The 27,692-nt window shown below is 51.6% G+C and overlaps 7 protein-coding genes and 1 pseudogene across 8 annotated transcripts, besides 1 other annotated feature; 7 read left to right on the plus strand and 1 right to left on the minus strand.

The window, feature by feature from the left end:
• Window positions 1-305: 305 nt before the first annotated feature.
• Window positions 306-1,634, plus strand: NCS57_01419700 (HET domain-containing protein; the record flags this gene model as incomplete). Its single annotated transcript, XM_053063809.1, has 1 exon — window positions 306-1,634. The coding sequence occupies one exon, from the start codon at window positions 306-308 to the stop codon at window positions 1,632-1,634; it is 1,329 nt and encodes a 442-aa protein (XP_052907142.1).
• A 313-nt stretch (window positions 1,635-1,947) lies between these two features.
• NCS57_01419800 (Metallophos domain-containing protein) lies at window positions 1,948-3,174 on the plus strand (the record flags this gene model as incomplete). The annotated part of the gene is made up of 1 exon (XM_053063810.1): window positions 1,948-3,174. The coding sequence occupies one exon, from the start codon at window positions 1,948-1,950 to the stop codon at window positions 3,172-3,174; it is 1,227 nt and encodes a 408-aa protein (XP_052907143.1).
• A 787-nt stretch (window positions 3,175-3,961) lies between these two features.
• Window positions 3,962-5,044, plus strand: NCS57_01419900 (uncharacterized protein; the record flags this gene model as incomplete). Its single annotated transcript, XM_053063811.1, has 1 exon — window positions 3,962-5,044. One exon carries the CDS (start codon window positions 3,962-3,964, stop codon window positions 5,042-5,044), a length of 1,083 nt encoding a protein of 360 aa, XP_052907144.1.
• A 288-nt stretch (window positions 5,045-5,332) lies between these two features.
• Window positions 5,333-6,807, plus strand: NCS57_01420000 (AB hydrolase-1 domain-containing protein; the record flags this gene model as incomplete). The annotated part of the gene is made up of 4 exons (XM_053063812.1): window positions 5,333-5,617; window positions 5,664-5,802; window positions 5,848-5,956; window positions 6,006-6,807. The coding sequence occupies 4 exons, from the start codon at window positions 5,333-5,335 to the stop codon at window positions 6,805-6,807; spliced, it is 1,335 nt and encodes a 444-aa protein (XP_052907145.1).
• A 427-nt stretch (window positions 6,808-7,234) lies between these two features.
• Window positions 7,235-9,043, plus strand: NCS57_01420100 (C2H2-type domain-containing protein; the record flags this gene model as incomplete). Its single annotated transcript, XM_053063813.1, has 3 exons — window positions 7,235-7,301; window positions 7,353-8,142; window positions 8,344-9,043. 3 exons carry the CDS (start codon window positions 7,235-7,237, stop codon window positions 9,041-9,043), a joined length of 1,557 nt encoding a protein of 518 aa, XP_052907146.1.
• Window positions 9,044-20,485: 11,442 nt separating this feature from the next.
• Window positions 20,486-21,994, plus strand: NCS57_01420200 (Protein kinase domain-containing protein; the record flags this gene model as incomplete). Its single annotated transcript, XM_053063814.1, has 1 exon — window positions 20,486-21,994. The coding sequence occupies one exon, from the start codon at window positions 20,486-20,488 to the stop codon at window positions 21,992-21,994; it is 1,509 nt and encodes a 502-aa protein (XP_052907147.1).
• Window positions 21,995-22,595: 601 nt separating this feature from the next.
• NCS57_01420300 (HET domain-containing protein) lies at window positions 22,596-24,539 on the plus strand (the record flags this gene model as incomplete). Its single annotated transcript, XM_053063815.1, has 1 exon — window positions 22,596-24,539. The coding sequence occupies one exon, from the start codon at window positions 22,596-22,598 to the stop codon at window positions 24,537-24,539; it is 1,944 nt and encodes a 647-aa protein (XP_052907148.1).
• A 452-nt stretch (window positions 24,540-24,991) lies between these two features.
• On the minus strand, window positions 24,992-27,238 carry NCS57_01420400 (annotated as a pseudogene). Its single transcript has 5 exons — window positions 26,434-27,238; window positions 25,843-26,382; window positions 25,536-25,780; window positions 25,156-25,484; window positions 24,992-25,103 (listed from the first exon to the last, which is right to left on the minus strand).
• Window positions 24,992-27,238: a sequence feature.
• Window positions 27,239-27,692: the final 454 nt, after the last annotated feature.

Genomic DNA, 27,692 nt, shown 5'->3' on the forward strand with positions numbered 1-27,692 from the left:
AGCGGCCCTCGCGGGTTCTTGATATCCATGACTCGAAAGTCAGACTAGAGTGCTCGGTTCAAGACATACCAGACTTTGAGTACGTAACACTCAGTCACATGTGGGGGCCAGACCCTACGGCGTGCCTTCGTCTTAAGTAAGCCTCCTTGGAGGAGTTCAAAGTCCGGATACCAGATGACCAGCTACCTGGAAAGTACCTAGATGCGATCCGAGTTGCCAGGGCGTTGGGGTTCCGATATATATGGATTGACTCACTTTGCATCATACAGGACTCTTCAGAGGACTGGGAGAGAGAGGCTGTGAAGATGGCCAGTGTGTACGGACGCACAAGCTGCAACATTTCGTATGTTTGCCCCCCGTCAAGTGATCGAGGACAGCATCTACGAGATCCAAGAGTCGATCTTCCTTGCAAGCTGCGTCTATCACCTCCTCAGACCTCAAAAAATGCTCCAGGTCCCGCTGAGCTGGTGGTTCAATACTCTCCAGGGTTCTTAAGAGAGTACTGGTCGCCAACATCGCATAAAGAAGAATGGCCCATACTATCACGGGCGTGGGTTTTTCAAGAGCGGCTTCTTTGCCCACGGAACATCTACTATGGACATTCTCGACTGATATGGGAGTGCTGCGAGGCCTTTGACGACGAGTTGTACGGCCAGGCCAAGCGCAACCCAGAATCGAAAATGCAGACACACGCTCTCTTCGCCGCATCTGGCGTGGGAACAAGGGACTTCCCAGGTGACTTTGAGGCTCAATGGACTCGTCTAGTCAAGGACTATCGCACTGAGAGCCTGACTTACGAGACAGATAGGGCTATCGCCTTTGCGGGTATCGCCAGAGCGATCCAAGGGCAGACAAACATGACGTATCTCGCTGGGATCTGGAAAGAATTTGCAGAATTTGAACTTCTCTGGATTGTTCGTCGACCCGAAGCTCTCTCACACGAGACGAATAGGAAACTGGCCGAGCAGCAAAAGCTAGCAGCCCCATCCTGGTCTTGGTTCTCAATCGCTACTCTCCCTCAGGAGTCACGCTTAGCTACCGATTCAGTTGGCTTCTCGATTTGCACGTCGATGGCCATGGAATGTCGGTTTGTCGTCTATAAAGCTCAAGTACTATCCTGGCATCATCCTCACGGTCCAGAAGCCCTGTTTCACAAGTTTGAAGGGATGAGGTTGGTACTCAGAACGCGGAAGGTTGCCAGCAAAATGGAGTGGGTTGGAAATGAAATCAGGCTGTCCTCAAACGGAAAGCATCCCTTCCAAGACTGCGGAAGGCTAGGGCCGAAGCACTCCATGTCCTATTCCCACGACGACGGCTCCGTCCTACCAGGCGCTCAGCTTCCGACTGACTCGGTCATGGTTTTGTCCATATTCACGGCATCCAGAAGTGGCGGAAAGACGATCAAGGAATATCAGATACCTATTACGCAGGAGGATGACCGTGATGAGAACGTTGAGACGCAGTGGAATTATGCAGGGCTGGTGGTGGTGCCAGCTGCTGGAGGTCCTGGGGGAGAGGAGCGTTGGAGACGGATTGGCGCCTTTTTGTATTCCAACAGCGCGGACGGGAAGATCCAGGTCCCCACGCCTTTTCGCATCAATGAAAGTAAAGAGGAGGATATTGTTCTCGTTTAGTTCCAGTCTTTGGCGCTCTTGGCATTGGCTAATCTTTCGTGGTAACTGACCCAACATATTTCCTTCATACCCTTGCCGTTGGGAATATTTGGCACGCCCATGCTGTACTTTCCTATATCTTTGTTTGCATTAAAGCCTAGCCACTCATGGTATCCTCCCAAACTCACTAGGCAGCAGTTTATGTCGCCATTTTGGTGGCGGTGTCACAAAAGCTTATGTGGAGGCCATGACAAAGGCGACAAGCTGATTTGTCCAGCTTCACTGAGGCTTTTTCCCTTATCCAACAGTCTCAGACACGGCAGTGTCTCTCCCAATGGAACACTCAACACCGGCTCAAAACTCCGAAGAGAGTCATGCATCATCATGGCATCTCATATCTAGAGTCGTCGTGGACCTAGACGACACATATATCCCCTCAGCAAACCCGGAGCATGAGTCTCCTGCGAAAAGGCTCATCATCGTTGGCGACGTTCACGGTCACCTCTCAGAGCTCAAGAAGTTACTCGAAAAAGTCCAATTTGACAGAGGCAATGGCGATCATCTCATCTTTGTCGGCGACTTGGTCAACAAGGGTCCCGACAGTGCAGGGGTTGTCCAACTGGCCATGGATCTAGGCGCCAGTGCCGTGAGGGGGAACAACGAAGACAGGGTTCTCGCGGCTCATGCGGCTTTGAAGAGGGACCCGACTTTGAAGATTGAGACTGCGAAGCCCGTCGAAGAGGCTACGTCTGGTGAGAAGACTGCTTCACCTGCGAAGGAGGAAATTTCTACCCAGCCTTACGATCCCCAAAGCCTAAAGAGGTACAGCGCCGACAAGGACTTTGCAACAGTTGCTTTGTTGACCGAGGAGCAAATCTCTTGGCTGTCCTCTTTGCCGCTGATCCTACGCATCCCCTTGAAAGGCGGCGGCACTCCACCTTGGGATGCAGGAACACTGGTCATCGCGCATGCCGGCCTGGTGCCTCATTTACCATTGGAGGGACAAGATTACTGGGCGGTCATGAATATGCGTGGCCTTGTGTACCCTGATCCAGGCACTGATGTGGAAGAGATCCGAGCTGATGTGGTCAAAGGAGTTCGATCTCGCATCCGCAGGCAGATTGCTCTTCATGAGACCACAGATGAGGCTATCAGGGCTGAGTGGAAGAAGTTAGATGAATCACTCAACGAGGGACGCGGGTACAGCGGTTGTTATCGAGATGAGCTTGTTGGATGGCCCCTCGAGAGTCGTGAGGGCGATTGGTGGTGCGTCGCTTGGAGTCGAGCTCAAAACTCGATCCAAGCTCCCCAGGAAAGGAGCATCGTTGTGTACGGCCATGACGCCAAGGTTGGGCTTCAGGTTGAGCCCGAGATGGATATTCAGATCAAGACGGCCGAAGGAGGCGAAACGGTCAAGGGGCAACGGTATGCGTTTGGACTCGACTCGGGGTGTGTGTACGGGAACCAGCTTTCGGCCATGGTTGTTGAGAGGAGTTCTAACGGAGGATTGTCGCATTCGATAGTTCAGGTAGATTGCATAAAGGAGGACAAAGAGGAATAGAATTGATACACGTTCGCATTTTCAAAGTAAAAGCTCACACATCTCCCAACACTCAGGACACACTGCCACGTTTCCAACTCCGATATCGTGAAGGGTCGATAGGATGACATCCGCGAAAGACGCCATTGGCATGATTCGACATGTGCTATCTCAGGGCCCCTTTTGCCTCGGCAGAGATCTCACAGAGCGGCGCCAGGCCAAAAATCTCGGTTCCGATCTGCGGCCGATAAAAGCTATTTTCGCGCCCTACGCCCTACGCCTCACGCCCTACGCCCGCGCCTATCAGATGCCGAGATTAGCGCGTTGCCGTGAATCCACAGCGAATGTCAAACAGTTGCAGCCAGGTCTAGCAAGGCTTCTAGAATGACAGGCGTGAATTGTAATTGTTTTCCTGTTACAAGTCGAGCACCGCATACGCCGTCTCAACCTATTTGCCGTGGCCACCATAACCACAGTGAGAATTAGAAATGAGACCATTTGTGCATTTCTACTGATTACTATTCTCAACCATATAGACCTCGAGATGCCAGAATCACGCCTTGTGCTCCATAGCCATGGGCGTAAGGCGTGTTGCGATGGGGCCGGACTCGCCGCGAACCTGCCAGCAACTGTGCGATTCAGGGACGCCTTTCACTTGACATTCTTTGCATGCGCATGTTTATTAAATCGTGGAATCTTTACCGGGTCCTGGCTTTAAAGTGAAGTATTGACCATGGCCTGGAATAGGCGGATCTCACTGAGTGGGCTTCACACTTATACATCAAAACACTTTACTTGGACCAGAACCATGACTGTCAAGGCTAGACAACCTCGCGTCCATGTCCTCGGACTGGGGAGCATTGGCACATTTGCTGCACACTCGCTCGCCGATGTTCCATATCCTCTTACACCGTCAGTCACGCTGTTGCTTCATCGAGCCCCTCTCGTCGACAACTTTGTCTCCTGCGGAAGCAAGATAAGATTGGAGACGAGAGAAGGTGAAATTGTCGACCACAGCAAGTATGATCTCGAAGTACTACAATATGGGAAATGGCATCGGCATCAATCGACACAGCTAGACCCTTCTCCTACGGACGACGTTATCGACAACCTCATTGTTTCAACAAAAGCCACCCAGACGGCATCGGCTTTAAGGCCCCTCAAGCACAGGCTCAATGCGTCTTCATACGTCTTGTTCCTACAAAACGGATCCGGCATGATTGAAGACGTGAACAAGCATGTCTTTACGGACGAGGAAACACGGCCAAGTTACATCACAGGTGTCACTTCACATGGTGTCACACTCAACTCAGCCTTCAACATCGCTCACACTGGATTTGCGGCGACATCATTGGGCTTAGTCCCCAGAAGCGACAAAACCGCAGATAATACGAGCTCTATTCCATACCTCTTGGATGCACTACCTCTGGTGCCACGACTCAACGCCACCTCGTACGCGTTCCTCGACGTTTTCCAGATCCAGTTGGAAAAGCTTACGGTCAATGCCTTCTGCAACCCTCTATGCGCCCTCAACGATGCCAAGAACGGGTTCCTGTTCACCATTCCCGAGACACGCCGAGCCATCCTCACCGAGATATCCCGAGTTGTCTACGCGCTTCCTGAATTGCGCGGGGTGCCTGGCGTACTAGAACGATTCTCAGTGGACAGACTGGAAGCGACCGTGAATGGCATCATCCAGAAAACGGCAGAAACAACTTGCTCAATGGTTGTGGATTTACGGCGAGGCCAGAAGACGGAGATCGAGTTCATCAATGGGTATTGGTGTCGAAGGGGAAGAGAAGTTGGTGTGCCAACACCAATCAATGACGATCTTGTAAAGCAGATCCTGCATCGACAGGGCGATGAAGAGCTGGCAAAGAATTACCAGTAAAAAAAGCAATGGTTGGGCAAGGGAAAATGGGGTAAAAATAGACATATAGACATTTGGTAAAACATCACAACATCACATCACATTGGAGATATTGGAGAAGCTGCGCCCTTTCAGCCGAGGCATTTGAGATGGCTTCGGTTTGTGGCGGGCCTGTTTGCATGAGACTCGGAATCATCAAAAACGCCGAGGTCGGATTTAAGACAATCGTTGGTATAAACTTGCTTCATTCCCGGGCCTAAGAATCGCAATAAGACACCGTCCCTCCCCTCTCTTAGACTTCCCTCAGCCATGATCAGAACACATCGCCAATTAGCACGGCAGTGGAAGAGTCTCAGTCCCAGTCCATTTGCGCAACTTAGAAAGCGGAATACATCAATCAGAATGTCGTCATTCTACCGAGTGGTTGAGCACACGGTCAATTGCTGCCACACCAGAGATCATGTCACAGCAACAGCTCATGGCGATTCCGACACCCCAAAGCTCGCGGTGAAGCAGTACATTCCTCTCGATAACCCGAATCCACAGCCGGGTGATGTCACTATCATTGGAGCTCATGCAAATGGCTTTCCCAAGGTAAATCTTAAGATTTGGATCATAGACCATCTTTAACCGGTAGTAGGAACTATACGAACCGCTCTGGGATGAAGTCTACCACCGATCAGCCCGGAATGGCTTGCGCATCCGATCGATCTGGATAGCGGATGTGTGGAGCCAAGGCCAATCAGGCGTCATCAACGAGAAAATACTCGGGAATGATCGTTAGTACCTCTCTCCCAAGCAAGCTTGACACTAACTGTTCGCAGCTAGTTGGTCGGACCATGCGAGAGATCTGATGAACCTGATGAACCAGAAGCAAGACTCTATACCTCACCCAATTGTGGGAATAGGCCACAGCATGGGCGGTACTCAGCTGTAAGCGACCACTTCTTGTCCCATCGATATCTTCTGACCACATCTGCAGGTCTCTCCTCTCTCTCAACCACCCACGTCTACTTAGGTCTCTAGTCCTGATTGACCCTGTCATTCAGGCACCCAACGGAAGCATCCCTCCGGCAATAGCTTCAACCCCTCGGCGAGACATTTGGCCATCCAGAGAAGCCGCGGCAGAACGGTTCAGAGGAAGCAAATTTTTCCAGTCATGGGACCCTCGCGTTCTTGATCTCTGGATTAAGCATGGTCTTCGGCAAGCCCCAACAGAGCTGTACCCTTCAGAAGGATCAGAACCTGACGATCGAGTTACCCTCATGACTTCGAAGCACCAGGAATTGTTCATGTTTCTGAGGCCGACATATCGGGGTATTCCTGGAGAAAAGTACAGGGACCAAGATCCAGTTGCTGATCAAGAATATCCCGGTTACCCGTTTTACCGCCCCGAACCACTGCAGGTCTTCCGTCGCCTTCCTGAACTGCGCCCCAACACACTGTACATATTTGGAGACAAGTCAGAGCTGTCACCGTTGGAACAGCGCGAGGCGAAGATGGCACGAACGGGCACGGGCGTCGGGGGTAGTGGGGGTGCAGCTGCCGATCGAGTCAAGGAGGTGGTTCTTGACTGCGGCCATCTTGTAGCCATGGAAAAGGTTCAAGAGTGTGCAGAGTCCATCACGGCATTTCTCGGGAGCGAGATGGCTAGATGGCGACGAGAGAAGGAAGAGTTTGAGAGATTCTGGAACGGACAGAAGAGACGGGAGCAAATCACGATTGATGAGCATTGGGCAGACAGGGTTAAACCTTCAGGGCCGGCTGGCAAGGTGAAGCTTTGATATGGAACTGATGGAAGTAGACGTATAATGAGATCTTAGAAACTGTGGACATCCTTACACAGATCGTTCAAAGGACCTCCTATTCCGTGTAGAATGGACTAGCCCCCTGTGATTATGAATCAACAAGCACCATCTCATGAAAGTCTAATCACAGGGAGGACATTCAAGCTTATTTATTGGCCGCCCTTCGCATGCCGTTGACATGCTTCCAGCTAGCCCCTTTATGGAATAGCAGAGTGGAGTGAGCCGACTCCGATCCCGGGAAACGCAAACTTGTTGGTCGCCTCCCACTTCAAAGCACCCATGACCCATCCACTTTTGTATTTCTCAAGATCATGAGCGAGGGCGAGTCGGCTTCTTGCGACACGAACTGCTCCGGAAAGCATCTAGAAGCCTTTTATCCTTCGAGAAACCGATAGGTCCACTGATGGCGCCAAACGATGATGACACTGCAGCTGCAAGGCGTCCACTCGGAGACGACATCGAGGGCGATAGTAAGCAACATTTCACATATTCAAAACATTATTACTAATTTACATGATCAGTTATGAGGTTCTCCGAGTTGGACTTTGCGAGGCTTGGACTGGCAACAGAGCCCAACAATCACCTCCTTGGTGCTGATAAGCAGAATCACTTCCTTCCCCTACAACCGTCCTACCCGGATCGACAGTCATCAAACACAAGCTTGTTGACTCCTAATATCACAAACTTGGCTTCTCCGGCAGCCCCAGGGGCCCTTCCACCTACAGTGTCCCAGGATCTATCCCTCGACTTCCAACCCTTGGATCCAGCCCTATCATCCACAAGCCTCGTGCGAGATCCCTCACGGTCAGAAAGCAGGGGAAGATCTGGAAGATCAACACGGCGCTCGGACTATGTCAACTTGTATCAGCAGCCTGGCCTTCTACGACGAAGGAGTCGATATCTCCGTCAACAACCTCAAACCCCCACCGAGCCGATAGCAATACCCACCCTGAACAAGTCAACAGATAGTGGTTTGGATCCTATGCAAAGATGGCAAGATTCGCCACCAGAGGCCGAGGCGGCATCTCTATCCGCCATAGTCGATGCGCTGGAAAAGACACCACTGCGGAGTCGCTCTTCGGCTGGAAGCCCCGGCAGCCAACACTTTGGCAGTCGAGCTGCCTCGACAGTCAGTTTCGGAAGCGGAACAAGCTACTCTTCAGCTTCCGTTGCATCCGCCAGCTCTATAACCCACCGAAACCCACCCCGCGGACGAGTTACAAAACGAACGAGAACGCGGGTTGCAAAGGGCAAAGAACCGGGAAAGAGAGTCTTTCCTTGCACCTTCTGCTGCGATTCTTTCAAGAGCAAGTATGACTGGGCAAGACACGAAAAGTCACTTCATCTTAATCTTCAAGGTTGGAGGTGTACCCCCTTTGGAGGGACAGTGGTGTCTCCCAGCACAGGGAGGACCCATTGTGCTTATTGCAGTTTACTTGATCCGACGCCAGAGCATCTCAGTTCCCACAATCACGAGAGCTGTCAGAATTCGGATTCAACTCACTTCTTTAGCCGCAAGGACCATCTCGTCCAGCATCTGAGGCTTGTTCATCACGTTCAGACGATGCCAATCATCGATTCGTGGAAAGTGGAAGGACCAACTGTATCATCGAGATGTGGCTTTTGCAGTATCCAACTGCATACTTGGCAAGAACGTGTCGATCACCTCACAAAGCATTTCCGAGCTGGAGCAACTATGGATAGCTGGAAAGGGGAGCATTGCTTCGAGCCTTCTATTGCTGCCCAGGTCACCAACGCCATACCACCGTACCTCATCGCAGCCGAGTCTCGAGCTCTAGTGCCGTTCTCTAGCACTGATCCAGGGACCAAGGACCACCTGTCTCAGATCAAGCATGCAACTCAACAGAGCTTAGGGCAGTGGGAAGATGGAGGTGCTATGGCAATAAGTGGCTCGGAACCATCCCCTCAGTCAAGCACCCAGCAACGTTCATTAGATGGCATCCACGAAAGTGCACCACCGATGATGTACCCCGACGTTCTTGCTCTACATCTCGGTCGCTACGCCCAAGAAAAGATGAAGCTCGGCATTATTCCAACAGACAGGATGTTTCAGGAAGAGGCGAGGAGGATCATGTTTGACTCGGTTGACCCGTGGGATCAAACCATCGCCGACAACGATGACTGGCTGTCATGCTTTCGCAGTCGCCATCTAAGGGATGCTTCAGGCAGTGGAGAGAATTCGGCGTCCTAGGGTAGGAATAAAATGGTTCGTGTATGTATATACTCTCCTGACGCCCTTGCTTAAACCTCAAAGGGTTCCAATTCCTTGTTACCTGGCTCTTTTTCTACTTCTTCCTTTCCATGGATATCATTAACCTTGAAACAGATCCGGCATCAAGAGATTCCCCATTAAGCCCGGTTCCCTCCATGGCCCGCACTTTCCGATGGCAGCTCTGCCGGGGGTATAGGTTGGTAACTATCAAGCTCCCATGCTTGCTGCTGCTGCTGAGGCCCCTTAAACCCTTCTCCTCCAGCTGCGGCATTGACCTTCTTGGCCCTCCTAGCTCGAAGCACAAACCATAACAAGGCAGCAAGTCCAGCCAAAGCCGCAACTCCAACGCCGACTCAATGCCTGCCTTGGCTCCAGTGCTCAATCCCCCACCACCTGACGGAGAAGACGTTTCAGTCGCGCTACCAGTTTCCGCAGTGCCAGCTTCAGAAGTTCCAGAAGTTTTAGAGGCCTCAGCCGTTGAGGTATCGGACGTGGTGGACGCAAAATCGGAGGAATGCCATCGGATGGGAATGCCTATGGCGTTTGCTGCAGCTCCTTTGGCTGTTGACTTTTCCCAATCTCCTCCAACAGTCGACACGGAAAAGATTACGTCGACTGTATCTGGGATCACGATGGTGCAGAGGTCAGTGGTGTACCAAGGCCAACCCGTCTCTGTTTGGCAAGAGAATGAGCTAGATCACCGTCAGCATCACCTTCTTCAATCGACAACCATGCCTTCCCATCTTGGACAGCATGTCGCTCTCGTCTCACCACCCGACGTCGAACTACACGCAATCTCGAATCCGCTGGGGCATATACCGGGGGAATAGTAAAAGGTTGAACCCAATTCCAAGCTGCTAGGGAAGCAATCCGCATCGCTTTGAGAAGGTCCCAGCTGCATGTACGTGCATGCGCTGGGCTCACCGCTGTTGTCAAGGCATTGGACCTTATCGCCTGTATACCTATACTTGTAATACTGCGAACATGTCTTGGCAGGCGTAAAGGTTGTTGTGAGAGCCGGAACCTGTGATGTCATGATTTTCTTTGGAAGAAGGTGAATATCCACGGTCACTTATGCGGTCCGCTCGCGTGGGGATGATGGAAGTAGAAATAATTCGCGCACGCCCCTTCGGCTACAAAAGAAGACATGATCCCTGAGCTTGTATGCCAATGAGACGTCGTACGACAGGGAACGATCGGCATAGTTATCCGCTTGGGGGCCAATGATGCATGGGCTGAGATGCAGGACAGGGGTACCAGCCACCGGGCGAAGTTGGAGATGAGGGCTGTATCAAGGGGCTGGGATGGTAGCTTGGGCGGGCAGATGGAGCATTAGCTGGGGAAAAAGGCGATCATGGAAAGTTAATCTTGAATTGATTCTCAATTAGATGAGTCGTTCGGTAATAGGAGCATCATTTTCTTATCCCCGATATGCAATTGCCGTATCTTGTGCTGAGGCAGGTGCGTCACACAGCTGAAGCCCAGTCGCGGCAGGCGCGAACGAAGCTGTATAAACGGCCCCCAACCCAACCCGACGATCCCACACTTGTGACCACGCTTTCAACCGAGCCAGCATCCCAATCCTACCTCAAAATGGCGAAGCGATGCAGAATCAACCTTGCCCAGCCCGGAAAATACAAGTTACGCTCCGTTTAGCCGCTGAGAATGCCCAGCGCGCAAGGGAAACGAGGCTGTCGTGTCGTGGCTGTGCGCGAGGATGGCAATTCGGGGCCTACCCCTCCAGCTTGGCAATGTCGCTACCTAATAACAACATGCTGGCCCTCAAGGCAATCGGCAAATGTCAAGACCTCGAGAGCTTGTCCCGATGGCAGACTATGCGACCTCGTGCAAGTACGACGAGATCGAGACGATCGGGCGGGGGAGGTTTGGTGTCGTGAAGAAGGTCGAGAGGCGGATGGACCAGAAGGTGAGACACGGCAGCCTAACCCAGCCCGGCAAGCCATCGCTAACCTCTTCCAAAGGAATTCGCCTGTAAAGTCATTACCGTCGTCCAGAGTCCCCACGATCCGTCCGTCAACGATGCCAAACATGAGTACGAAGTCCTTCGAGTCCTGCACCATCCCAACATTGTCGAGTATGTCGACTTTGAACGAACCGACCAGGAGGCTAAGATATATATGGAGCTATGTCGCGGAGGGAATCTGAAAGACTGGATAAGGGCACGGAGGTTCGATCCGACGACCTGCCAACCCACCCATTGCCCTCCATGGCTGATTGAGATACAGCAAGCAGCCAGACTCCTACCTCCCAGAGCCCGCGCTATGGAGCATCATTCTCCAGCTAACGTCGGCATTGACGTATTGCCACTTTGGATGGAATCCAACTGGAGGAGAGATGGACTCGTCCATGACTCCCAATTTTCGCACAGTTCTACATCGCGATCTGAAGCCTGCAAACGGTAGGCCTTATCCAACTCCCTTGACAACACGAAGAGCGTTGATAACATTCGATGTCAGTTCTCATCTCTTCCACCGACGGTCCTCTCGTGGTCAAGCTTGGTGACTTTGGTCTTGCCAAGTTTATGGACCTGGAGCATACTCTGTCCACGTTTGCTGGTACGCGACCATACCTTGCACCAGTTAGTGACCTCTTCTGCCAAGGATGGTCCTCAGATTCTAATCCAAGTTAGGAGATTGTTGATAACGAGGCCACTGGTCGGGTCAAGTGGACCAAGCACTCCGACGTCTATTCTCTCGGATGTATGCCATGACTCCCCAGCACCACAGAGTCATTACTAACTCGCACAGGCATCGTATACGAACTTTGTACACTCGAATTACTCCTGAATAGCATCAAGGCAGACTTCCAGCGAATACCGGCCGTGTACTCCGACAGTGTACGAGGCTTCATCGGGAGGTGCCTATCCAGAGAACCTTCCCACCGACCCGATGCGCGCGAATTGTTCCAATGGGCGTCGCGATGTTGTGGTAACAGAGCAACGACACCAGGAGAGATGGTCGAGTCGCTAACGGCCAACCCTTCAACCATCGGACTGCTTGACCAACAACTCTTCGAAGGTGTCAGGTCCTTCTCAGAGTTCTCCGCGAGACCCGTCGTCCATGTTCAGATCTCAAGCCAGCAGAACTTCTGGATCGACAGCAGGCCCTTCGCAGAGTCTCTTGGGAAAACATTTGTCTGGCCAATGAAAGACAAGGGTGGAATGCAGGCGTTGAACCAGCCAAGTCATAAGAATGAAGCACTAGCAGCTCGTCAACATGGCATCGTGACTCTCCTCCAACTCGGCGGATTCGATGCCTCAAGTCCTTCTTTCTCGACCGAAGTTGCATTCAGATGGGCCATCAGACACGGTCTTTGGAATGTGGTGAGGCTCCTCATCGGACAGGGGCCGTCTATCGAATCAAAGGTGTGGTTCCGGGACCAGAGTGGACATCAAATCGACCGCCTCACGCAAAACAACTTCGAGGCGTACAACAAGATCCTCGGTCTCATGTCCTCTCTAGGAATAAGGCATCCGGATGGAGAGCAGGCCCTTGATCTCCTCATGACGCCCGTGCACCATGCCACTCTACAGCGTAACCGAGGCGTCCTGGATCTTCTCGTCAACTCCGGCGCTGACATAAACGCTGCAGCGATCTTCAACACCACTCCAAAGCTCAAGATCAGCGCCCTGATGATTGCGGCGATACTAGGCGATGAATGGATGATCAAGAAGTTGCTGGAAGCTGGCGCCGATCCGTCGCTGACTTTCGGGGCTGACGTTCTCAATCCCCTTATCCTCACCGTCAAGATAGGACTGTCAGAGAGTATCATCAGGCTCCTCATCGAACGAGGCGTTGGAGCGCGCTTGGCGGCAAACGGAATGCCGATTGCTCTAAACGCCATATCCTGGACAAGAGAAGAAGCGATCAAGATCATCCTTCTTGATTGCATCGATACTAGCCCAGATAACAATCGAGCCAAGGACCAAGAGCTTCCCCTTCAGCGAGTTCTCAGCGACGCGGCCTTTTCCAAGCACCATACGATCCTACGAAAACTGCTAGACCGGGACATTGCGAGAGAGTTCCCAGGCTTCGAAGGCCGATCGCCATTCTTGCTAGCAGCTGCGAACGGTGATCTCGAGGCCATGAAGCTACTCATGGACAAAGGAGTCAACACCAAAGCCACCGACGACGATGGATGCACTGCATTGCATCTAGTGGCCGAGTCCTCAGCCGATGACAAGACAAAAGAACAGGCAGTTGGGCTCCTCGTAAAGGCCGGTGCCGATGTCAATGCCCGAGACAACCGACAATGTACCCCTCTCGACTTTTCCGTGTGGCAAGGCTCACCGTTCAACGAAAAGATGACTGAGATACTTCTCGAACACGGAGCGGATGTCCACGCACTAGACGATGAGGGCAGCACTTCGATAATGCACGCTTCCATTCAAGGCAGTACTAGCGTCATGAAGATGTTGCTCCAAGCAGGTGTTGACGTGAATGTCCGTAACAAGAAAGGATGCACTGCCTTGGACTTTGCTGCCGCAGCTGATGGTGACCATGAAGCTCGTTTCAAGTTGCTACAAGAGCACGGCGCTGAAATTACTACCCTGGCAGATGTGAACGAAACCGTGGTTCACAATGCCGTCGTGCATTGCACGGTGAGCGCCGTGGAGGAGCTGTTCAAGTTATACCCAGCTGCGATTGACTCAGCACATCGCAGAGCGACCGACAACATGAATGCCCTGGACATTGCTGCGGCAAACGGCAAACGAGAGCACCTTGAGTTCTTGTTGGAGAAGATGACGGACCTAGACATGGACTCGAAGAGCTGGGTGCTCTACTTCGCAATTGTTGGAGGAAGCGCAGCCTGCGTCAGTCTTGTGATATCGACATTCCCAGATCTGACCTCGCGGGCATTCAAGCTGCCTAAGCCAAAGGGAGAAGGGCACCCTACCATCTCGACGCCTCTTCATGAGGCTGCCTATAGAAACCCCGAGGTTGCTCTCCTGATTCTGGAACATGGGGCTGATGTTACGGCCCTTAATGACCTCGGATGGCCTGCGTTGCATGACGCTGTCGCTACTGACAACGTTAGTGTTGTTCGGGAGCTCCTCCAGAGAGGGAAGGAAACCATGCTTTGGACATCAAAGGTGTACCACAACTTTGAGACGGGACAGATAGAGAGTGATCAGCCGCCCTGGATGCTGACGGCGATTCACATCGCTGCGGCTCGAGGAGCAACGGAAGCGTTGGAAGCACTGCTCGCGTCCGGAGCAAACATTAACGAGCCCACACACGACGACTATGGTTTCACGCCGTTGCATGTCGCCCTCTCTTGTCATCAGTCAGCCGCCTTCCACCTCCTGGTCAGCAAAGGCGCAGACAATGACAGGGCATCGAAACAATCTCAGACCACGCCGCTCTTACTCGCGCTCAACAGAGGATTTGAGGGGCTAGCCGCAGAGCTCGTCTACCTAGGAGCCCAAACTACTTGGACGATGCAAGACGGTTCCACAATTACCGCTCTGAATATCGCGGCTGTGAAGGGACTCGTGAGGGTGACTGGTGCCCTCCTTGGGAAGCTAGACGACTCACGACATGCCCCTTCAGTACCCCGGATCGAAATAACGCCAGATGATATACCCCGCGATGATGGTTCGAAAGCTGAGGACACGGATGACTCGACTTGCGATGGGAAAAGCAGCCTGACTATGGTCGAGAATATGCTGGAGAGCTCAAGCACGATGATCCCGGCCGATTTTGACAAGACTGTGGCGGCGGCGGTGGCACACAAAAACCTCAATCTACTTCAGCGGTTGGCAGACTTTTGGGAGTCACAAACAAAGAGGCGATATGGCAAGAGTATGGTGCAACGGTCAAACTCGGAGCCGAACACCATTAGAAGCGGACGCGACGAGCTAGCCAAGGCCCTGAGACAGGCTGCCAATCAAGGTCTCACCGACTACATCCGGCCTCTGACGGGCATCTGCGGTTGGACCATGGATTTTGAAGGATCAGATGGATATCTGCCCATCCATGCTGCCGCGCTCAATGGACATGGGGAGTTCGTGCGTCAGCTGCTTTCCGAGACCAATGCAGACGTTGATCAAGAGACATGTGACGGCACCCAAAGGACAGCGCTACACATAGCTGCCGAGGATGGGTTTATCGACGTTGTGGAAACGCTTTTGTCCCATGGGGCTGCAGTTGATCGAGGCGACGAGGATGACTGGTCCGCTCTTCACTTTGCGGCATCGGCAGGAGAGCTCGAGGTTGTGAACGTCTTGATTCAATCGAAAGCAGACTTGAACAAAAAGTCTAACGAGGGCAACAGCCCTATCTCGCTTGCCGCGGAAAACGGTCATTTGGCCGTGGTTGAGGTATTGGTCAAAGCTGGTGCCACTGTCGACGAAGTTTCTAGCCAGGATGGATGGACAGCCTTGTTTCACGCCACGAGGGAACGTGAGCTCGAGGTTATGGAAGCATTGCTGAAAGCGGGAGCCAACCCGAACCAGCGCTGCAACGACAAGTCTACTCCTCTTCTTGAGACACTTTCCGCAGTCGAGGAGTCTGAAGAGGTCTTGCTCGAAACGATCAAGATGCTCCTCCAGTATGGTGCTGATGTAGAGGCTTGCGACGGTGAAGACTGGAACGCCCTCCGAGCTGCTACCTCCCACGGCTGGAAGTCTATTGTCAAGGCTCTTCTGGAGCACAAGGCCGACCTACACGCTCGCGACAAGGATGGTGACGACGCGCTGCAAATCGCTGCCCTCTATGGCTTTAGGGAGATCGCGGAGGTTCTCTTAGAGGAAGGCGCCGACATTACTGGGACGAACAACAATGGCAACACACCGTTGCACACTGCCGCGTTGCATGGATACGACTCGGTAGCTGAACTGTTGATCCAGAAAGGTGCGAAACTCGACGCTGTGCAACCCGAAACTGGATCAACGCCTATGCATCTCGCAGCCTTCAGAGACCATGTGGTGGTCATGCAAGTCCTACACTTTTACGGAGCAGACATTGCATCAACAAACAAGGAGCAGATGACACCTCTCTTGCTGGCGGTCGATGCAGGACACATCGAGGCTGCGACGTTTCTCATCCAGCAGAAAGTAGACATCAACCCTGCCACCGCAAATGCGGAAAAGACGGCGTTGCACTTTGCAATCATCCAGCAGAACGAGCACCTCATGGATATCCTCCTTCAGAATGGAGCTGATCCAAACGTGTACCCTCCCACCGTCAACAACGGCAAGAAGAGTGGCATATGCACCAAGTTCCGCCAGGGCTGCCGTCAGATCAGATTAACAATCAGATATATCAATCAAATCAATCAATTCAAATCAGATATGGAATTTCATCAGATCAATCAATTCAGATACAAGCGTCTATACATCTGATATATCTGATATCCCTTGCACAGAGAGCGGTTACCCTAGAACTGCCGGATCATCTATATGCTCCGACTCCGGAGAGTAAGGCTCTCTCCGAAAAGCAACGGTGTTACAGGGGTCAGCCGAGCTGATTGGTCCTGGACCCCTGCTTGCCTGGGTCCTGGCCGGAGGCAAATCTGAAGGAAGGTTCCCCCTTTTTTCCTACTCTCGCTCTATCACGGTATAGCCTTAGCCAGATGAACATACACCACCCTTGGATCGTCAGAAACCTATCTTAGCTATTTAATTTTGAAGCTATCTAGACCTTCTGCTAATCATAGTCCAAAATATCCGAGACCGCTTTAAAAGGCAGCCTTGCTGGCAGCGCGTCGTCATCGCCACCACCCGCATTTCCTCGTCTCGGATCCCGGCCTAAGAGCATCGCCAAGCAGTATAATGCCGCTTTGGCTTTAGCCTCGACTACCGATTCTTCCGTTGACGACCTTTACAAGATTACTTGGGGCCAACGACGTTTCGTTATTGCAAGCCTCTTAGATAGGAGGAAGAGCAGGGGCCGGCGAAGCTGGATCGGAAACCATAGCTGGTTCCTAGCAGAATTAAGGAGAGACAATACATCTAGCGGGGATATCTGGTGTTGCCGGCTCTGTGATGATAAGGGCACACCGCGATTTTTCAATGCTCAGTCGATATCTTCGGCACAAGCCCATCTTTACAAGTTAGCGGTCCTTCCCTTTTTCTAGGTATTACTAACAGTTTCAGAGCTCACAGGATCACCGAGACCTTCGAACCGGGCTCATCTAACGATTCGTCGGTCCTCGATCTTCAAAGAAGCGCATCCAAGAAACGGCCAGCTCCTTCTTCCTTCATTCTTCCCCGAGCGAAGATAGCGCGGATCAGAGAGCTCTCAGTTGGCTATATTGTTGATTCTAATCTCCCCTTTACTACCTTCGAGAGTACCTACCTACAAGAGCTATTCCGTCAGCTAGACCCTGATCTTTATACCCAGGTGCCCTGGGGTCGAACTGCAGCTAAGAAAGACCTAGAGGATATACTCTCTTTAAAGAAAGCGGCTATCAAGGAGGAACTCGACAAGGCTATTACCCAGGTACATATCAGCTTCGATCTCTGGACCTCTCCAAACAGACTAGCTTTCATTTCGATCTTTGGTCACTATATTGACCAGAGCAACTTATACCAAAGCCGGCTGCTAGCTTTCAGGAGGCAAATTAGGTCTCACGCCGGCGAGAATATCGCCTACACTATAAGGAATATCGTCCGTGATTGGGGGATCGATTCGAAGCTTAGGGTCTCGATCTATGATAATACGACCAGCAACGATATTTGCTTGCGAAGCCTCTACACAACTCTCGATGCCTCGATGACTCGAGCGGATACGGAGGCACGAAGGATACGATGTTTCGGGCATATTCTAAACCTTGTTGCCCAAGCTTTCCTCTATGGCGATGATGCAGCTTCTTTCGAACTTCAATCTGAGGCTTATGGCATGCTAGAGCGGGTTAAAGAAGACCTCGAACACTGGCGAGCTAAGGGTCCAGTTGGGAAGCTTCATAATATCGTCAGGTTCATCCGAGCCTCTCCGCAACGCACCGAAGCATTCAAAGCACATGCCAAGGAGCAGGAGGAGGCGGACATATACAAGCTTGCAGAAGAATCAACGGCCGAGCTTGAAGTCATACAGAACAACGCTACGAGATGGAATTCGACCTATATGATGATCGAACGCGCCTTGATCAAGCAGTCTGAGCTCAATAGCTTCATTCAAGAGCTAGGGCTAGAAGCAGACGCCTCAAGAAGGGTTCCTACAGCTGACATCCTGACCTCTGATGACTAGAAGGTCCTCAGGGAGGTTAGTCATATCTTAGAGCCGATCTATAATATGACGATGAGAACACAGGGATGGGGTACAAGCGGGGGGTCACGGCCGGCTCTGGGAGGTCATGACAGGGATGGAGTTTATTCTGGAACATCTCGAAGACTGGAGGGTTCTCTACGAGGATGAAACTGCTCATCTAGCTGCGGAAGTAAGACATATGATCCAGGGAGAGGAGCCCGAACCAGCTACGGGTGTGAAATCAACATCTGCGCGACCATCAGCAGTCGGACAAACCCGAGAGCGACCCTCACGCCAGCAACGACTACCATCACGACTTCAGGGGTATAAGATCACGCCGTTACGCCGCCGCCGCGAAACAGCTCTTCCGGCCCATCAACTTGCCAGCCCACAGTTTAATGAAGATGCCCTCCCTGCACATTCTCGAGAGGACTACCTACAGGGCGATGCTCGTTCCATGAGCAATATTGCTAGTATGGAGGGCCAAGAGCGTGCAAGTATTAGGGCAAGCATCAATAATGCTTGGATTAAGCTTAACGAGTACTACACTCTCCTCGGGCGATCGCCTCTGTTTGCGGCCTCTGTTGTTCTAAATCCGGACCTTGGCCTCCGGTGGCTTGAGACTAACTGGACCTCCCCGGAGCAGCTACAATGGCTTCGGGATGCAAAGGATGGCATCAAAGGCTACTTTGAGCGTTGGTACTCAAACGACGATAATGCCTCTGAGGAGAGTATTTTCGCCACGCCCTCGTTAACGCCCCGACCTGAGCAAAGTAGGTTTAAGCAGTGGGTAAAAAAAGCCGGCAGCCTAAGCTCTCAGCAACAGGCAGTGAGCTTGAACGATACTACAGGCTTGAGCCGGAGCAGGTGAATGACCCTATTCAGTGGTGGATTAATCATAGGAACGCTTTCCCGCGTTTAAGCAGATTTGCATTGGACGTCCTTGCTATTCCGGCCATGGCAACTGACTGTGAGAGAGCATTCAGTCTTGCGAAGCTTACAGTCACCTCACAGCGGCATTCCCTGCTTAGATCGAGCATTAAGTCGGTCCAATTACTAAAGAACTGGATCAGGGGAGGGCGTATTACTCTAGGGGGCCTATGCTTAAGCAACAAGGCCAGTTAGAACCTAGGGCAGGATCCTGAGGATAGGGATAGCTTCACGTAAGCTATGATATATCAGATATCTATCAATCAATCAATCAGATCAGATATAGAGGGCAAATTATCAGTTCAGATCAGATTTGGGTCCTGATCTGATTTGATTGATCTGACGGCAGCCCTGGAGCCTGTTACCAAGATGAAGGAGTCGGGGTGGAAGATTTGGAAGTCGAAATAACAGGTAATTACCTTGATGCCATATAATGAATAATGCAATCCCGCGAGCTCAGCTAAGACCTAAAATTTGCTATAATTGGTGTTGTAATTAACCCCATAATTGAGGGCTCAATTGGTGCCGTAATTGGCGCCATAATGAGGCTATCACGAGATAGCCTTAGCTGGGTGGGCTTGATAAGGTGAAGTTAAGGCGACAGGGTGTTTGTTGATCTACACGTGACTATCCACGTGATGAGAACTACGGGATTGGCAGCAGTATGTTCAGAAGTTTTTGGAGCGTGCATGGCGCAGTACACATCTCCAGTTCTAACATCCCATCAACAGGACGCGTCTGTGATAATTTCAGGACCTAAAAATAGCAGGGCCTTTAAAGTAATTCACGATTAACATATAAATTCATTCTTTAGAAAATATTGTCGCATATAATTGCCTAAGATGCGGCAATTCTGTCGATGATGGGCTGCTCTAGGGTAGCACCGCGAGGTAGTGGCTATGAACAGTGACGAAGTGGCGCAGATGCGAAACGCGACACTTTTCACTTCAACTAGCCACATCCGTGATTGGCGAGAGGTAAGCTTTTAGAGTTAAGAGAAAGGATAGTTATCCCTGGGATTTTTACAATTCATTATTGTTACCTAATGATCACCAGGGGCTGTAGGTAGTCTGCCTTGAGCATTGCCCCCTCACATCTCCAGGTCATGTGACCACTGATCCTTCGCGGTTTGGCTGTCTTGGGCTGAATTCCCCTCAACGAGCTCTGACGCAGCCACTGCTTCGCCTCCTTAAGGCCTCTTACTCACTCTTTTCCTTTCTTCGGGCTCGACCACAATTTTTAACCTGGGAATGTCATTTACGAATCGCTAGGGAATAACATGGCCGAACTCATCCTCTCAGCCGTTGGCGTCGGCATCGCCATTCCTGAGTTCGCCAAGACCGTCACCAAAAGCCTCGACTACCTCGCTGACTTGGGGAGAAAGTACAAAAATGCACCGAAGATAGTGCAAGAGATTTCAGTTTTTGCGAGAGATCTTGGTCAGGGCAAGTTGACTCTCGATGTCAGCCTTGCCGAGTGGGCAAGCCGGCTCGAGGACCTCAACCCAAAGTTCAAGGACAGCTTGCACGATTACTTGCAGCGCCTGCAGGAGAGTGTGGTTGAGACTTCGGCAGCTATTGAGAGGCTTTACGACAAGGATGGGTCTTTGAAGAGATTCTATTTCTCGACGGTGGGAGAGAGACGAGTTACGAGGGCGGCCAAGAAGTTTCATCGCTGGCAAGAGGATTTCGTGCAATTGATTGAGTTGATTGAGAAAGAGAAGAGTCTCACTCACAGAGACTTGTTACTCTCTAGCGATCAGCTTATGATTTTCAGCAAAGGCGATGGCGAGCATTTATCACCGGTTCCCAACTCTCGCCGGCTTTTTGTGGGGAAGGGAGAGTTTAAGAATCACGGCGGCGGTATTAGCACCATCGATATTCTCGTTGAAAGACGCCCTTTGCCCATCGATGAGATATCAGTAGCCCGCGTGGCTTCGAGGCTTAGCAGGGCCAAGTGCGACAGGGGCATTTTGGCATGTATCGGATACCGGCAAAAGAATGGTATCGAGCTACTCTTCCGGATTCCATCTTATCTTCACGACCCTCGACCATTGAATCAAATAATCGGCACTACCGACAACGGAAGGAGGATACCTTACCCTCTCGAGAGCAGGCTAGAGCTGTGTCACGAACTCTGCCGTGCGGCCCTCTCTGTTCACACCTCCAACTTTGTTCACAAGAATATCCGACCCGAAAACATTCTTCTCTTCCGAAACAGCAACAAAACCCAGACTACGAATGGCTTTGGTTGCGACGAACTCGGTGTGCCGTTTCTCACGGACTGGTACATGCTTCGCTCGTTCGACGACCTCTCAAGCCGACGGGGCGTCAACGACTGGGTTGAGAATATCTACCGACACCCCCAACGACAAAGTCTTGAGCCCCAGGCTCGATACAACCTCGGCCATGATATTTACAGTCTTGGAGTCACTCTGTTGGAGATAGCTCTGTGGGAATCCTTTGTCAGCTCCAAGGACCCCCCCGAAATATCACAGCGTTACAGAGATACTGCGATGGAAGTCGGCGGCCTAACATCAAGCACCATGGATCCAGCCAGATTGTTTAGAAAGCTGACAGCTGCGGTCCTTGCCCAAAAAGTCATGGTTAAGTTGGCGAGAGAGGAAGTTCCATCAAGGATGGGCACTTCGCTGTCTCATCTCATCGTGGCTTGTCTGACATGTTTAGAAGGGGGAATGGGAGAAGGGAATAATTTCGAGGAGAACCCGAATGATGCAGCGCTGGGGTTCCATGAGCTGGTTGATGAAAGCTTTCCTAATTATGTTTAGAGTTGCATGGAGCGCGCATCAGCATGTTAGAAGGCGATTTTTTTTCTGAGCGAGTATGTCAAAGCATATTGTTTCTTCTCACGGAATGTGTAACTGGTTAACACATTTCTATTTCTGTAATGTGTGAGTTAGTACCTGAGTACAAAACAAGTGACAGGGGACTGCTGGGAAGCAAAGACAAGACAAAAGGAACACGGGCCGAGTCGGTAGGTATCCTATAACCAATGTCCATCCTCTCAACGGGCAAAACCTACTCTTTACAATTTCGTGCTTTGCTATGCTTGCTCACTTGGCCAGGGAGCCGGCTGTCAGCCCACGAGGATGCCTGTCAGCCTGCCTGTCGACGGCTCAGCCTCATTTCTACACTTTTGCGCGAGTACTCTGCCTCAGGCATTCGTGCAGTTGTCGTGGCATTTGATGTCTCCCACCTTCATAACCAACAACTTCAACCCGGTATCCTTCTCAAACTTGGATGACGAAGTCGTTTAAGCACCAAAACCCATGTGCCGACAGCCGTTAAGAGACGACTGACATTTTAATCTGGTCCGTAAAACCCCGAGCTGACCAGGGCCTTGGCATTCACCCAGCCATGCAGCGCAACATGTCGTCGCCGACTTCTGCACCTCAAAAGTCCTCGCTGTACGCCAATCTTCACATGAGCGGTCGCCAGATTCGGCTGCTCCAAATCACTTCAACCAAGCCTGAAATCGTCTGCAGGCTCGAAGTCGTCAGCCTTGAAGATGGGCCGGCATACAGCGCCTTGTCCTACGCCTGGGGTGACCCTGCAATCACCAAAAGCGTACTCGTCAACGGCAAACGCGTCAATGTGACGACTAATCTCGCATCGGCACTGGAGCATGCTCCCAAGCACCTGGAGGATGCCAATGTGACCCCTAGGCTGTGGGCAGACGCGATCTGTATCAATCAAGATGACCCCAACGAGAAGAACCATCAAGTTCCTTTTATGAAGGACATTTACTCGCAAGCGGAAATTGTCATTTGCTGGCTGGGGCCACCGGATGATCAGATTCATCGAGGTTTAGACTGGATCGACGTTATCGCTCGAGAATGCTCATTCGCACACGACGACGATAAGCTCCAATATGCCTTTGACACTCTCAACCTGCAGAAAGGTTCTGAAAAGAAAGACTCTGGCAGTACTCAGAGCCTGATAAGGTCTCAGGATGCTGATACGAGCGTCAATGAAGCCACTACCATGGACAGCTCCGGTGGAAGTGATGCTCTAGCGTCATATCAAAAGAGTCTTCAAGAGTATACTGAAAGACAGTGCCCAATCCACAAAAGCCCCAATTTGGCATGGATCAGCAAGCATCCTTCATTCTATGAAAGAATCCGCGAGGGCGCAGGCGGCGCACGGGACCTCGTCGATACATTCGACTCTCCATATTGGACTCGTGTATGGATATTTCAAGAGGTAACTCTTGCAAAAAAGCCCATCTTTGCCTGCGGTACTCGCTCTATATCTCTGGCCTCTCTTGATCACCTCGCCCGCTGGACCCAGTGGTTGACAAATGACCCTACCATCGTCAGGCCCCAAGCCATGGATCTGATGCAATGGGAAGGTTTAAGATTCGTCTCCCGTCGGGTATACGCCACACTTGAGTCTAGGCTTGAAGCACGACGCGCCGCAGGTCACCCTATATCGTCATGCTTGAAAGCGCGGGATGCACATGTTCAACCGGAATCGCACTGGCGCATGGCTTGCAACCTAGTGACGAGCAATCCGAAGGACTATTTCTATGGGTTTCTGAGTCTAAGTTGCCTAGAACTTCTGCCAGACTACAGCGCCGATACATCTGTGGGGATGGTGTGCCGTCAGTTCATGGTCGAGTATGTCAGGGCATGTCGGCGAGGCTCACTCGGTACGATCTCTGGCGAATTAGAGCTTCTTGTCTTTGCTGGGGTAGGCCACGGATGGCACGAGTACCCCGAAACGCCCTCCTGGGCTCCAAATCTTCCAGGACTGGAGAGGAGGGATGGAGGGGGCCAGCCTGTTTTCTTCTCCCGCCTCGGCAACTTAGATCATTTGTTTCTTCCATCGTGCAAGAAGACCAAGTTCGTCGGGTCTGATATGCTGATCACGGTTCTAATTCTCGATATGGTCCAAGATCTGGGCCCCCTGCGAGACGACTTTTGCAACCCTGGGGCTGACCATGGACCGCCAGGGATACTCCCTTGGATCGTGAATTTTGCAATAAGCCGCCAGGAATACGTGAACGGATGTCACCCGCTGGTTGCGTTGCACTCGATGCTTCATTTCGACTCAGGTACCCAGGAACGTGAACCAGCCCTTGTCATTCCGGACCTCAGACAGGCCACGGGCTTCGCTCACTGGGTAACGTTAAAGTACAAGTACGGGGCCTATGACGGGGAAGCAGAAGTTGATCCGCAAAAACAAAATCCAAAGACCGAATATCTGAACCGATTGTTGGGGGGACTACCGGTGAGTGCTCGAAGAACCACAGGGGAAACGTGTGGCATTCTAATCCTTCGCGGTCAAGACCGACGGGGACGCGGTACATGAAGCGAGCAACAGACTCATCGAAAGCTGCTTTAAGAAGACTCAGAGACTGGCAGAAACGAGTCTCGGATATGTCGGCATATTTCCTCTCCACGTCCAATCCGGCGATGTGGTGTGTGTGCTGAACGGGTTGCATTGCCCCGCCGTACTCAGGAAGGTAGGTGAGTATTATAAGTTTGTTGGAACTTGCTTCATTCAAGGGCTTGAATCTGCAAAGCAGGTTCAGCGACTAGCGGAAAAGGAAGGGAAAGAGGTTGAGACTATTGTGATTCGATAAAGTTGGATGGCGAAGATGGACCTTCCACCATGGCACGAAGAACCTTCTCTAGCCAGTACAGTGATGATGATTATTCTGCTCGAAATGCAATTTCTCTGCTTCCACTGCCACAAAACGTCACATCTAGAAGTTTACATGGCTTCACTTCTTTAGGCCCCAGGTTAATGAGTAGTGACACTCATGCAACCACCGACATCCTCCGTGTCTCTGATCTCATTCGAGCTTCAGCTTGAGCCACAGCAGTCTCCCAATCAGTCAGATAGAGGTACAAAGTTTCGATCCCCGAGACACTAGAAGCTGTGGTTAGTGACATGACATTTTGATTGAGTTGTCTCAACTCACACGGCAAGGCCGACGGTCAATCCGACCCAGAGACCGGCTAGCTTCCAACCTAGACCGAAACTTGTTCCCAATGCGATCGGTAATGCCACGAGATAATAGGAGAACAAGTTGGCGTAGCCCCCGATAGCCTGGTGGCCGATTCCTCGGAGAAGACCATGTGAGACAGCCGCCATGGCATCGAAAATCTGCATCAACGCGCAGACGAGAATTACTTGTGAGGCAATATCGACGACTTCGTCATCTTCTGTGAAGATCCGTGGGAGTTGTCTGCGAAGCGTGACGAATATTGTCAGGTTGAAGAGTCCAACTACGCAGGCCGCGACAATAGCCTACAAGGGCATGTTAGTTCTGGACTTGTGAGGGATGAGATAGAGACGTACCACTCTTGCGGTTGTACGGGCAGCATCACTCAGATGCGCTCCAATCAGATTGGCAACTCGAGTAGATGTTGCAATGGCCAACGGAAACGGTATGTTAAATGACGTAGAGGTCACCGTAACAAGGACACTCTGCGCTGCTAGTTGAGCTGTTCCGAATCGGCCAGCAGCAATGGTTAGAATCTCCAAGACGGAAAACTGAGCCTCTATCATGATCATGCCAGGAAGGGCGAGCCTTATCATCGGGCCTGTTTTTGGAGCATCTTGTTAGTTCCAAGTCGCTGAGTTATCAAAGACGAGCTAAACTTACCCCAGTTGCTGAATGCCTTCAAGCTGAATCCTTTCCAACATTGCCCGCCTTCAAATAGCATGACGTAAAAAATGACCAGAATCGGCAACAAGTTTTGAGTGACTGCCATAGCCGTTGCAGCTCCAGCAAAACCCCAGCCAGCTCGAAAGACGAACAGCCAGTTTTGCAAGAAACTCAGGGGAGCACCAATTAGGAGAGTGTATGTCGTTGCATGAAACAGACCCTGTGACTGTACAAACCGTTTGGCACTCTCGAATGCTGCGACTCCAGGCATACCGGCGATCAAGACTCGCAGATAGAGAGCGGCAAGTGTTGCTGTTTGTCCCTTGCCAACAAGAGCCGAGAGTATTGGCTCCGAGAACCACCAGATCACGGCAATGGGGAGCATCAGAATCCAAAGGAGCCAGGTCATGCGCTGCGCCTGGACACCTACGAGATGCTTGTGGCCAGATCCGTAAGCTTGGGCGCAAAGGGTATCGAGACAAGTTGCAAGGCCTTGCACAGGGACGTAATAAGTGATGCTGGCCGTCATGGTGGCCACTAGCTGTTTTCAGCTGTCTGATATGGGGAATATTTGGCGCTGATACTCACGGTTTACTGCTGCAAGCTCTTCCATTCCGAGACGACCGACTGTAAGCACACTAGCCACAGTCACCGAGTAGTGCAACAAGAACGTTGCAATCAACGGTGCCGCATATTGTACCAGCGTCTTAGCCTCACGCTGCCAGGTGGTCTCGATATCATGTGCAGCCACAGCTTGCTCCCATTTTTTATGTATTTCGTCGGGAGGCGGCGTCGCAAGTCCATTTTCGAAGCCTGCAGTTACTTCAGGTAGAAGTCGCGTCTCCTCGGTAGGTTCTTCGGCAGCGGCATGGTGATCTTGTACTCTTGTGCTAAAGACGGTACGGTATGCGCGCTCAACGACGCTGGCTCTCCGTGCTCGAGGGTGCTTGGGGGGAAGGATGTCGTTGTCGCGCAGCAAGTCGATTTCAGCTTGCAAGGATTCATCTTGCTCGTGCGGGTTGGGAACGGGGAGATCTATGCCAGGAAGAGGAATAGTAGAAAAGCCGCAGCCGTATGCGACGCCGTTGGGATGGAATGCTAGCTGGACGTCGGCAGAGTCAACGTGTCTCGATTCAGACTCGTCAACGGCAACATGAGCTTCTTCGTCCTCTTCTTCTTCGTCAGAAGAGCAGTCCTCGATATCTCGGCTCAAGATTTCTTGGACGCTGGGAGCTGTAGCCACAAACGATGAAGGGAAGGTTAAACTGCCGGGGAGGAAGTCAGATAGAATCGAGTGACGGCGGCCTCTGGAGCCGCCGTCGATATTAACAGCTGAAGAGGTAGATTCAGGCATTACAGCTGCAGGAAAGAGGGCTCCTGACGAAGAAAAACGAGGATTGTAGAAAGTTTGGTAAGCACAGTAACAGAGCAAACTCGCTATAAATACCCCCAAAATTCCCATTATCCCCAACGTTGAGCTTGATATCAAACCCATCCAAAAAAGCCTCTGTGATGTCAACCCTCAGTGCTAAGATAAGGGCGGACGAGTTAAACGGCGAAGAATGGCGCCACCGCCAGACCGAGCACACCCATTGCGAACCCCGCGTGTGAGTTATGACATGATGACATCTGTCCGACCCTACAACCAAAGACGGGATCGGCATATTTGTTTGATGCAAACCATGGTTTTTGGATCTCACCGGGAGATTTCCCCCGGGATGGACAGCCGATCGAAACGGTCAAAGCACAACGTCAACAGCTCTTGGCGGTGAATATCTTCCTCACATGCTATCGCCGAGAGGCGAGGTCGGTGAATGTTCAAGGCGAGCGCATTTCGCAACCAAAGA

The sequence above is a fragment of the Fusarium keratoplasticum genome, chromosome 12 (assembly GCF_025433545.1).
Source record: "Fusarium keratoplasticum isolate Fu6.1 chromosome 12, whole genome shotgun sequence".
NCBI lineage: Eukaryota > Fungi > Ascomycota > Sordariomycetes > Hypocreales > Nectriaceae > Fusarium > Fusarium keratoplasticum.